This window comes from Protomyctophum parallelum (assembly GCF_964188405.1).
Source record: "Protomyctophum parallelum genome assembly, chromosome: 4".
NCBI classification, from domain to species: Eukaryota; Metazoa; Chordata; class Actinopteri; order Myctophiformes; family Myctophidae; genus Protomyctophum; species Protomyctophum parallelum.
In genome coordinates, this window is record NC_139700.1 from 545,976 (window position 1) to 558,487 (window position 12,512).

At 41.7% G+C, this 12,512-nt stretch overlaps 1 protein-coding gene across 5 annotated transcripts in view; it reads right to left on the bottom strand.

The window, feature by feature from the left end:
* Positions 1 to 454: 454 nt before the first annotated feature.
* ripor1 (RHO family interacting cell polarization regulator 1) overlaps positions 455 to 12,512 on the bottom strand; it is a 101,736-nt gene continuing 89,678 nt past the window's right edge. For 4 of the 5 annotated variants that reach the window (XM_083763595.1, XM_083763594.1, XM_083763593.1 and 1 more), the window contains 10 exons: positions 12,322 to 12,461; positions 10,174 to 10,301; positions 9,099 to 9,219; positions 8,338 to 8,473; positions 7,393 to 7,554; positions 6,362 to 6,520; positions 5,386 to 5,582; positions 3,869 to 3,952; positions 1,522 to 1,612; positions 455 to 615 (listed from right to left, as the gene is read on the bottom strand). In XM_083763595.1, coding sequence (XP_083619721.1) covers positions 518 to 615; positions 1,522 to 1,612; positions 3,869 to 3,952; positions 5,386 to 5,582; positions 6,362 to 6,520; positions 7,393 to 7,554; positions 8,338 to 8,473; positions 9,099 to 9,219; positions 10,174 to 10,301; positions 12,322 to 12,461 — 1,316 coding nt within the window. In that variant the 3' untranslated portion in view covers positions 455 to 517. The remainder of the gene's footprint in view (positions 616 to 1,521; positions 1,613 to 3,868; positions 3,953 to 5,385; positions 5,583 to 6,361; positions 6,521 to 7,392; positions 7,555 to 8,337; positions 8,474 to 9,098; positions 9,220 to 10,173; positions 10,302 to 12,321; positions 12,462 to 12,512) is intronic. The other variant, XM_083763592.1, reaches the window with a different exon arrangement.

The following is a 12,512-nucleotide window of genomic DNA, read 5'->3' on the forward strand; positions in this document are numbered from 1 at the left end:
AACATTTTTTGGGGGATGTGAGAACCCTTTCCCTTTCCTCTCCATTCATTTATCCCTCCCATCTCTGATCCATTCGTCAGTTCCGCCCTCCATCTTTCCAGATAAGGCATTAAAATTCAGAAACCTTCCTGGCATCGACATAATGCAGTAGTTACCACATGTTTTATATACACAAGTGTGTGTGTGTGTGCTTGACTGAAATATGCCCAGTGTTAATCTCCTACAGTATCTCCTCTTTGCCCCCTGGGAAAATATTATTGCACCCTCTTTAACAGTGTAAAACATACAACTTGTGTTTCTGTATGTTACAAATATGTTACAATTATGTGCTGCAAGTGTGTAATGGCAGATTCAAGGAGTATATCATGGCATACCACAATATAAACTTTAGAAACTTTGTAGCGTGTGTGTGTGTGTGTGTGTGTGTGTGTGTGTGTGTGTGTGTGTGTGTGTGTGTGTGTGTGTGTGTGTGTGTGCGTGCGTGCGCATGTGTGTGTGTGTGTGTGTGTGTGTTATATTAGAAGGCTGTGCTGGCCATGCTTCCAGGAGCAAAGAGTCTTGGTAATCCATCCTGAGAGGTTTCTACGTGTCTGTGGGCCATCTTCCCCTCTTCACCTATTCAGCATGAATTAACAAATGAATGAATGAATGAATGAATGAATGAATGAATGAATGAATGAATGAATGAATGAATGAACGAATGAACGAACAAACAAACAAACAAACAAACAAAAGGGATTGTGACATTAAAAAAAAGGTTTTGGAATTGTTCTTGTTTTTTTTAGGTTTTCTAATCTCAATTGCACCCAAAAAACATGAACTTTTAACATTCAGTAGATTTTCTGTGATCTGGGGTTTTCTGGCTCAAACAGGTGCTGTGATTTGCCGGCAGTAAGTGACATCACTTACTGCAAATCCCATATATGTCAATGGGATTTGCCAGCAGATGCCACTGTTTCACTGTGTTGCCCGTTTTCAATGTAGCTCAAAAGGCCCAAAAAACCCCAAAGAAAACTTCAGACCACAGGAAATCCACTGAATGTTCAAAGTTCAGGTTTTTTGGGTGTAATTGAGGTCATAAAACCTAAAAGAAAAAAGAAAAATAAATGAAAATTAATGTCATAAAACCTTTAATAAATTAATGGGAAAAATGAATTCTCATTTGTTTCACATCACATGATTCATGTGTTGTATGTCTGGCAAATGTATGGGGGATTTCATGTCAGTCGACTACTGACATTCTTTATGGGGAATAAATGAAGGAATGAATAATCAAATCAATGATTTCAAAGGGCACGTTTTGCCACCGCATGGAAAACCATTCATTTAATGAGTGATTTGATAAACAAATGAATGACAGAAAAAATATTGTAACAATTGATCATAGTAGGATCAACATTATTATTATTATTTTTGCATAAGCTTACGATACTGTGAAAGTTGTAAAACTATATACACTTTTAACATAATGTTTGGAGTATTTATTGTGCACATCAGACCTAATATTATTATGATTCTTACCCAACACTAACAGAGCTTGTTTGGCTGCATCCCGGACCTCCTCCTTGTCTGTTCTACACAGATACACCAGCTGGTCAATGCTTTCCTTGGCCTGGAACAAAGTACAGACACAGGTAGTTACTTTGGGGAAGGTCCCATAATAACAAGCCATGGGTTATTGCTGCATGTAACTCATTAGGACTGAGACCAGATTCTACAAAATGACTTCTAAATCATGACAGTTTTCTGAAGTGGTTCTCAAACAACTATTTCATGTCAAGGACCCCAAAAACTATATGTAATTGGCCGCCGACCCCTATCTGAAAATATGTTGTTCCATGGATCTACAAGAAGCGGAATTTGAGTTAAAAACATTCACTGTGAAAGAATATATTCAAAGATTTGCGCTACATTTTCACTATTTAAAAAAATACTAGCATATCTACAAGCTCGTAGCGCTATGTAGATCTGCTATGTTTCAATAGCTAAAGTATAACATAATGACTTAAAACACCAAAAGGGGTTCCCGTCCTGAATGGGTTAAAGGACAACTTTGTTCTTTTGTTTTTCAACCAAGGTTCATGTTTTAGGTTATTAGACATTGTAAGGTACTAAGGCTGCCATACTGTGTGCCATAGGCTCAATCGTCAGTTTGTCACCTCCCCCTTCACATCCAATAGAGTAAAGAAATCAGTGTAAAATTGAGTAAAAAATAAAATAATACATATTTAGCCACTTGTCCAAAAAAATCACACACATCTTTTACTTTCTCTAATAAAACTAAAACATGGACCTTGGTTGCAGTATACAACTTGCTTTGTCAGACAGACCTGCAAAATTAATGTCCCAATAACATGTTCCCTTCAGTATTTCTCTTGGCAGTGTGTTAAGTTCTAACACACTCAAAATTGAGTGATTAAATTCATCATGGAATAATGTAAATTCTCACAGTCTCATTGAAACCGATGCAAATTAACATCTTTGAGTAAGTTGCCACACCCTATCTCTCAAGTTAAAGGGACACTTCACCCTTTTTGCAAAAAAATATATGTTAATGACGTTTAGAAGCTTTAGAACACTTTCCTGGGGGTCTTTATGTATGTAATATGTGGTTTTAGATATTTTACATTGTAGCAGTGAGCCTGTTGTCTCTGATGTCATGGACACTGGGCTCACTTCCTTCCTGGACTACATGTTGTCTCAGTAAGACAGCTCTCCCCCTATCCGCAAGGAGGAGCAGTGCACCAAAGAATTATGGGAATTGTAGTCCAGGAAGGTAGTGAGACCAGTGTCCATGACATCAGAGACAACAGGCTCACTGCTACAATCTAAAATAACTAAAACCACATATTACACACATAAATACCCCCAGGAAAGTGATCTAAAGCTTCTAAACGTCATTAACATATATTTTTTTGCAAAAAGGGTGAAGTGTCCCTTTAATGGTTGGGAAACAACGCAGTACTTCCAACGACCTGTGCTAGTGTATTTTTTACCTTGTAAACCTGATTCTAAGACAGCCAGTCAGTTTACACACACACAAATGTGTCCCCGCTGTTCCAGTGCGTGAATCTCGTTTGCGTCAGAGCATAGGCATGGTAACGCCCCGCCTGCCTGTGATTGGCCTGCCGACACTGCCCGTCTTCACTGTCCTCCGAGACGTGAGGTTAGTCCGTGGTGAGATTGAGAAGTAAATAATACAAGAGAATAACAGCTTGGCACGCATGACAGAATGCAGCCTTGTAACTAACTAACTAACTAACTAACTAACTAACTAACTAACTAACTAACTAACTAACTAACTACTTTTTTTTGTAGAAGAGGCAAACTAATATTGTTTATGCCGTTTGCTTTGATTGAATAATTGATTGAACACGTACGTTGTACTATGATTTGATTTGGGTGTGTTCTAAATAAAGTGTTAGTGTTGATTATCGTGTATTAATCTAATTACCGGTATAGTAAACTATAGTAAACTTAATACATTAAAAAGGATAAAGATGAAGGGAAAATAGACCTTTTTATTATAGTACAATAATGTTTCAAGTTTACACATACAAACAAATTACACAATAATCAACACAAACACTTTGTTTTATAACACACCCAAATCAAATCATATTACGGCGTGCATGTTCAATCAATTAATATTTCCCACCACGGAGTAACCTCGCATCAGACTATCCAGCAGGACAGTCAAGACGGGCAGTGTGGGTAGGCCAATCACAGGCAGGCGGGCGTTACCATGTCTCTGCCATGCCTATGCTCGGACGCAAACCAGATTCACACTATTCCAGTAGACCAGTACACATATATCAAGACACTGGTAACTGACACACATGAGTGTTACAATATGAGGTATTTGTACCTTAAGACAAGCCAGGGCCTTGCATCCACACACTCTTGTCTCCACATTCTCATTTTCCAACAGCTCCAGACAGCTCACCAAAGCCTGGACATACAGGGAAAATGTGCTTCATGTTAATTCCATTTTATAATCCAATTTGAGGCCTGTGTCCATTTTAAGTACACTCTCTATCAATGGACACTGGATAGCTTTGATGTCTGTAGTCATGTGTCTCTTGACTCTGGGCAGAAACTCAGTAAAATATATGTGCATGACATTTAGCTCAATTCATTCTTCAGAGGAAGAATATAGAAGCAAACGTTCAGTCATTTATGTGCCTCCACAAAGCGTGGAAATGCACACAGTTGAGACCAGTTCAGTTCTCATATTTGATGTGCATATAGAAAATGTTTGTCCTTTCATATCTTCGTTTGTCATTTACCACAGGGCACTGGACTCTCTCTCATTGTTATATTGATTCGATTCGATTCGATTCGATTCGATTCGATTCGATTCGATTCGATTCGATTCGATTCGATTCGATTCGATTCGATTCGATTCGATTCAATTCAATTCAATTCAATTCAATTCAATTCAATTGGCATGAGAAAACATATGTTTACAATGTCAAAATATAATAAAAAAAACAGTTGGGGAAAGTATATACAGTTCATATAGCATTGTAACAGAGCTATGTCACATTGCGTCATTACATATATGTTACAGGGCATAAAGCTTTTTCAAATAAATAGCAGCAATCTTTTGCAGTCATATTGGAACAATTAGCCCCCCCCCCCCCCAAAAAAAAAGCCTCAGATTTAAAATGTGTTTAAAGGTAGCTCTGCTGTTTATACACAGCATTTTGCGTTGAACTAATTTGTTTAGAAATCCATGTCGTATACACACCGCATCTCCACTCGCCCCGAAAATAGCTGATCTGCTATTTTCGCAATTTTTGTCCAAAAGTGCCCTCTTACGGGGTTTCCGCCCCTGCCTCTCTGACACTCTCTGCTCGGTACAGATACTGTTCAAGTGTTCAACACGTTGATGGGCCATTAACGAGCCTCATTGATTGTGAATAGGCCGAGGCTTACATTCCAAATAGACAGAGGTGTTGGTCATTAACGATCCTGCTTGAGTCCTTACAATGCATTGTCTGACACGAAATAACATCTTCTTGGGGCAAGGTGTCAGGGACCATCAGTGATTTAGGGAACCCCTGATGTAGGCTACTGAAATCTGTTTCAACTCCCCAAAGCAGTACTGAGCTAACTTGGGTAGCCACTCAGTGAGTGGGCAGAGTCTGGAGTATTGAGCCATAGTAGTAGTAGTGTAGTAGCCATAATCTAACAGAATATAATTTTCCGTAAATCAAATGGACCTCTAGCCAGTCTAGCGAATGGACCCCAGGTTGTGAAACCCTAGTTCACAACTTAAAATTGACTTTTCTGCATCACTGTCACCCAAAACTAACTAACTAAGTACTACAGTTTGTCAGTTTGGAGGTATGTGTCACCACATGTGTCCCGGTCTCTCACCCTCTCTCTGTGTCGCGGCTGGTCGGCCAGGCTTCGCAGCAGAGAGCTAGCAGAGGCAGACACCTTCCCTCGGGGGTCCTTCAGTAACTTAGCGACAGCATGAAGCCCGTTCCTTTTCAGACTGCACTCTGGGGGGCGCCGGAGAGCGCGCACCAACACTTCCTGGTCACATGACGAAAGGCTCTGGACCAACCAGACTGCCGGAAGGGAACAGAACACATTGGGTCATTATTTGTTATTACATTATTAACTCATTTAGACCTGCAGTCGATTCTACAAATGTCTTCGAAATCCCTGACAGTTTTCTGAAAGACCCATGTTTTCTATATCAGTGGTTCTCAAACTATTTCATGTCAAGGAGTGCCAGAATTGTATGTATTTCTTCGCCGATCCCCATCTGAAAATATGTTGTTCCAGGGACCTCCCAGAAGCAAATATTTGAGTAAAAAATGTTCGCTGTGAAAGAATATATTTGGAGATACAGGCCATTGGAAGCAGCACATAGAGTGCAGAAGTGGATGCGTGTGCATCTTAAGAATGGCCGTGGCCACTGTCACACTTAAACTTTACACTGGGATGCTAACAAGAGACAGCTATCGATGCAAAACATGGATTAAAGAATATAAAGCCTAGAAAACGAAGGCTACGCTGTTACCAGACTAAAGTTAATCAACGCTTCTGGCGGGCTCCGTGTTAACTGGGGTTGCAAACGGCTGATTCGGTCTGGCTTATTAGCTAGGCTAGGGTTGCATGTGACCAGCATAATGCTGGTCATTCCCACTTTGCTTAGATAAGCTGTGTCAAACACATTTGAGGTTGGACTATGAGTCAGACTGGTCAATATGTGACTACATTTTCAGGCCATACTTTGGTACTTTTACTGAAGTAAATTTTGAATTCCAGACTTTTACTTGTAAACATAACAATGTGTGTGTGTGTGTGTGTGTGTGTGTGTGTGTGCGTGCGCGTATCGTACCCTCCTCCGCCAGCTCAACAACGTGCGTGTCGACCTCACTGACTCCCTCTGCCTCCAGGTAGCTCCAGAACTGGAACACCGTCACCATCACTTCCTCTCTGTTGAGGCCGCGGCGTGGCAATCGTCTCTCCAACACCCTCTCCACCATGCTCAGGAACACTGGACACACACACACACACACACACACACACACACACACACACACACACACACACACACACACACACACACACACACACACACACACACACACAGTCAATACACATAGGCACTCACTCACGCATGCATGCGCACACACACAGCAACTGTGCATAACTTTAATGGAGTGGCTCACCCAAAAAAAAATCATTATTATTCATTATTATATAAAATTATTATTCATTATTATTATTATTATTATTACACACCCCATGAAACCTCAAATTCATTGGGGATTAATTATTTGATGACCGTCGGGAGGTACTCAATTGGGAGTCTCCAAGTGACCAAATGACCTGGTCATCAAATAATTAGCTCAGTAATGCGACAAAACCAAAAGAGATATCCATGAATAGTACAAGGCTTCATGGGGTGTGTAGAACATAAGTTTTCCTTTAACAAAACATGTATTCATTAGATCACCACCTAAACATACTAACTACTGACAATGCCAAACACCCCAAACTAATCAAATGCAGTGTGGGTAGGGCTGTCACGATCACAAATATAAGTTGACGATTAATTGTCACACTAATAATTGAGATTAACGATTAAAATGTGTTTTTGGCATCAGACATTGGAACATATCAATAAAGAAATTCATTCTGTTTCGGCTTTTAGGCTTCGTAATCAAAATTGCACAGGGAAGATATGTCAAATATTCAAAGAAATGACTGGCGATTTTATAAAATAAATAAATAGCAGATCTACAAGCTCACAACAAGCTTGTCGATCAGCAATTTCTTGTAGATCAGCAATTTCAGCTTTTTTCTAATGTTTAATTGAACACTTTTCAACATGGAAAGCGACTATGAGGATTCTGAGCCGTATACCCGTGTCACTCAGGCTGGTGGTCCTCTCGGGTAGTTTAGTGAGGTAGAGTCGTGCCAGTGCAACCACGAAGGCCTCTGCGGACACGCTGTACACGCTGGCAGCGCCCACGCACTTCTGCCACAGCGACACGGCCCCCTGGCACTGCTCCAGCTGGGGGACGACTGGGACACAGATAGAGGAGGATGGAGAGGGTGCAGGGGCAGGCAGAGAGGAGGACAGAGGAATGGACAGAGGGAGACTCATCATTTGTCAGCCTTCTGATTGGTCCCTGACTGACAGAGAGCAGGACAGAGGAATGGACAGAGGGAGATTCATCATTTGTCAGCCTTCTGATTGGTCCCTGACTGACTAACCAGCAGGCTCTTTCTGCCTTGTTCCGCCCGGGTTACGCCTTGTTTATGTTGAATTTGCTGACACCAAGTTTAAAATAAGAATTGAATGCACAGAATATAAATACCAAGCAACTGAAAAACACGTCATTTCAATGGTAGTGGATGGAGAGAGAGGACTTTTTGTCCAACCACAAAATGGCAACCAATGGGTGCGAAGAGGGGCACAACCACGGGCGGGACTTGACAAAGGGTGAATTAATTAACTTTTGTCACAAAGACAAAAAAAGAAAGAAAGAAAGATGGTAATTACTTGAGTTACAACTGCACTTTGATCTCTTTCCCCCCCCCCCCGTGGCCCCATCCAAATATCTTTGTCAAAAATATGTACAGTATGTTGTGAGCTTGTAGATTTGCTCTGACCCCTGCTCTGCTTTGGATGTATGCATGGCATGTATGTGTGAACAGCAGTGTTGTAGCCTATGGGTTTTTTCAGACGGTATACCCTAATTATTCCCTGCGCGACATGCTCACGTACAGGCTATAGACGCCTTAACAGACAACGTCACAGACAGAATAGGGGACGAGGTCGATGGCCTCCCATCCCATCCATACCTTCATCAGGCTTTGTGACCTGTGTGAGGCCTTCCTTGGTGATTCGTCGGATGATCTCCAGTACTCTGGCCTCTCGCAGCAGTCTGTCCAGAGCGTACATCTCTCCACAGCGCAGAGGCCCAAAGGTACCCAGACACTACAGGTACAAGTACAACACATCACAGTACTTTACAAAGGTACCCAGAGTCCAGACACTACAGGTACAAGTACAACAAATCACAGTACTTTACAAAGGTACCCAGACACTACAGGTACAAGTACAACACATCACAGTACTTTACAAAGGTACCCAGCCACTACAGGTACAAGTACAACACATCACAGTACTTTACAAAGGTACCCAGACACTACAGGTACAAGTACAACACATCACAGTACTTTACAAAGGTACCCAGCCACTACAGGTACAAGTACAACACATCACAGTACCTTTTTATTTGTGCAAATATTAAAAATACAAAAAGTCTCTGCAGATCGAACTTAAATTATTCTTAAACATCCGCATTGCTTAATTTACAAGAAGTCTACACAATTAGAGAATGTAAAATAATTGTTATTTCGATCAACGTTTGCCTGTTATCTCTGCTATGGCTATCACTTCAATACAGCATGATCTTGGACAAGCCCTCTCTGCGCTTGTTGTCCTATCCTTTTAGCATCATTGTATAATCCTACCACTGTACAATCTGCAAACTGTTAATTAAGTATTCAATCAATAAACCAGTGACTTCCACATTGCGTTGACTTCTCTTATGTCTCACCAGGAGTTGAGAGCTGCAGTTCTTGAGGTGGACCACCAGGGCGGAGTCTAGAGCAGTGCAGCCAGTGGTGAGAGGGGAGGTGTTGGAGGTGGGCGTGTCCCAGCCCCTCTCCCGCTGAGCACTGGGAACACAATGGTCATCACAACTTAGAACAAATCATGGTAATAGGTAATAATAATTTAATAATAATAATAATAATAATAATAATAATAAAGTATTACAATAACTTTGTCCCTCCCTAAAATAAGATTATGGGGTTTTGTCCAGTCCTACATTCTATATATATGGACATCATCATCAACTATTCAGTGAAACTAATTCTTTATAAAAGACAAATAGTAAAATGTTGACAGTGTTTTACATTTTAGTTATAGAGGGAAATTATAATGCATTAAGGCAAAGCTTATTAGCCAGGGATCCTTTTAACAACGTGTGTGCTATGTTCCTCTTCCTAGCTTTTTCAGTTGCAAGGCAAGGTACCACCACTAGATGGAAGCAAACCATCACATTAGAAATTAAAGTACTATTCCCTTACAAATATGTATGTACTGTGGACTGTGGTGGCCAGTATTAATATGTAGAAATGACATAGTTACGTACGTATGTGTTATATTAACACAAATCACATTCTTAAATCACAAAACTCACTGTACATACACAACAGTCACCAGTCTGAGAATCTTTTTTTATTTATTTTTATCCCACTTGACTCAGGTCAAGCCTGGGGCCTTGAAATTAACCCATTCTGAACGGGCACCCATTTTGGTGTCAGCATCATGTCGTGCTTTAGCTTTTGAAAAACAGCAGATCTACAAGCTCATAGCGCGCCACCGAGTGGCGCGCTACGAGCTTGTAGGTCTGCTATTTTTGAAAAATCGAAGAACGACTGATTTTTTTTAGAATCTGATCTCAGGTCAGAATGGGTTTAATCAGACCAGTGTGTGTCCAGTGGAAACCTCGTATGAATCTGATCTCAGGTCAGAATGGGCTAATGGGGGTCCGCAGGGCTAATGAGGGTCCTTGACATGAAAACGTTTGAGAACCACTGCTCTATAAAAATGGCCATTTCACTGACCTGGTCTTTCTACTTGTCTTATGTCCATCCTCCTCTTCCTCGTCGGAGCTGTTGAGGAAGTCAAAGCTTCCCAGAGCTGTTTCCACCGTGAGGCTGGCCACGCTGGGTGACCGGCTTTGGCTGCCACCCTGCACGCGCGCGCGCACACACACACACACACACACACACACACACACACACACACACACACACACACACACACACACACACACACACACACACACACACACACACACACACACACACACACACACACACACACACACACAGAGGAAACATGGATTTCATCAATGATATACAGCAATCATTTGACATTGGCACTAGTAGCCTACTCTTGTATAGGTAGGGGGCGATTTTGGTTCCCAAAGAATAATAAAGAATAATAATAATAAAATGTTTACAAGCGTTTTGATTGGTCGGTTGAGAATTGGGCCCTGTCTGAGTCAGTGGGGAGAGACTCCGGTATGCCTCAAAGGATCTGCAACACTTCTCTTTTTATCCACTGACTGACGCATCTTATAGCCGACTCTGGAGAAGGTCAAATTTACCTCAGGAAGAGGCAGGAAAGTCCCCCACCCTATTCCTGCACCCCAGGGGAACGAGGCTTTCCGGGAAGCTCAGTTCCCTCCCTCACTTGTTCTGGCCTGCCTCTGTTTCTGTCCAGGACAGACCACCCTCTCGAGGTATTTTATCTGTCTTGGTCAATAGACAGACACAAATAGGACAGGAAGTTGATCCAGATCACTCCAGTAAAGAGGAGTCTTAACTACTGGGCTAGAGTCACGTTCACTTTCACATTACATCCAGTAAGGAGGAGTCTTAACTACTGGGCTAGAGTCACGTTCACTTTCACATTACATCAAGTAAGGAGGAGTCTTAACTACTGGGCTAGAGTCACGTTCACTTTCACATTACTCAAGCACTAAAGCTTTAATTGACCAGCAGATGAAGAATAAATTATAATTTTTAATACATTAACTCACTTGGCGCAGATACCGCCTTTAGACGCCTCCCGGTCCAAACACCCTCTGTTCGCCTTTTGACGCCTATTTTAACCCATTCTGACCGGGCACCCATTTTGGTGTCAGCATCATGTTATGCTTTAGCTATTTAAAAATAGCAGATCTACAAGCTCATATCGCGCCACCGAGTGGCGCGATACGAGCTTGTAGGTCTGCTATTTTTGAAAAATCGAAGAGCGACTGACATTTTTAGAATCTGATCTCAGGTCAGAATGGGTTCATCAGACCAGTGTGTGTCCGGCGGAAACCTCGTATGAATCTGATCTCAGGTCAGAATGGGTTAAGTTCAATTGATTACGGTTCACAACGGTGTCATAACATAAAATTCCGCTGGCTTATGCCATCTATGGGGACGCAATGTTTTGAATCATAATAATCATAATCTTCTTTTTGGCTCAAAACAAGCTTGATTTGAGGCTTATTTCTCTAAACGATATGATCCCCGGTTACAAAATGTATGTTTTGGGTGAAATAAATAATATATGAACCCTGGTTACAAAATGCATGTTTTGGGTGAAATAAATAATATATGATCCCCGGTTACAAAATGTATGTTTTGGGTGAAATAGAAAAAAATTGCGGCGCCCGTTATGGTGCGTTATCCGTTCAAATCAAATTGATAAGAAACGTGACGGGAAGGTTGGATAGCGGAAACGTCTGTCATTCGATATTATAAAGAATAAAACCTAAAATGCCGTCTTGGTGTTTGTGCGACCCGTTGCCTTTCTTAAAGATATTTTTTTGTGGCTTACGCCTTTATTGATTTTTTTTTTAAGGGATAGAAAGTAGGCTGACAGGAAACGGGAGAGAGATGGGGGGATGACATGCGGTAAAGGCCGTGTCGGGTCCGGGAGTCGAACCCGCGGCACACCGCGACTGGATCACCAGTCCGGTGCCCAGACCGTTACGCTACGGCCTGGGCCCCCGTTGCCTTTCTTACAATGTTGAATAGCCAAGGCTCAAATCTGAAATGACAGTTTTAATGGGTTGAGATGGCAATTTCACTTCCATGTCAAAAGTAGAATATGCTAAATACTCGTAAGTATATAGATGGCCTGTAACAGCACTATTGTTTTTAGTACATGAAACCCAACTCCAAACAAAGCCTCCCCCTCTATCTTCTCACCTTCAACGTAGCTTGCAGCAGCCTCACTTCTTGCTCCAGGAGCTGCAGCTCAGGGAACTGTCCTCTGCAGTCGTCCAGAGATGAAATGACCGCTGCCAAGGCCTCTTCCACGCCGCTGTCCACCGACACCTCCTCACCTACTGATTGAGTGAATATACTTTATTAACCCATTTAGACCTGAGGACGATTCT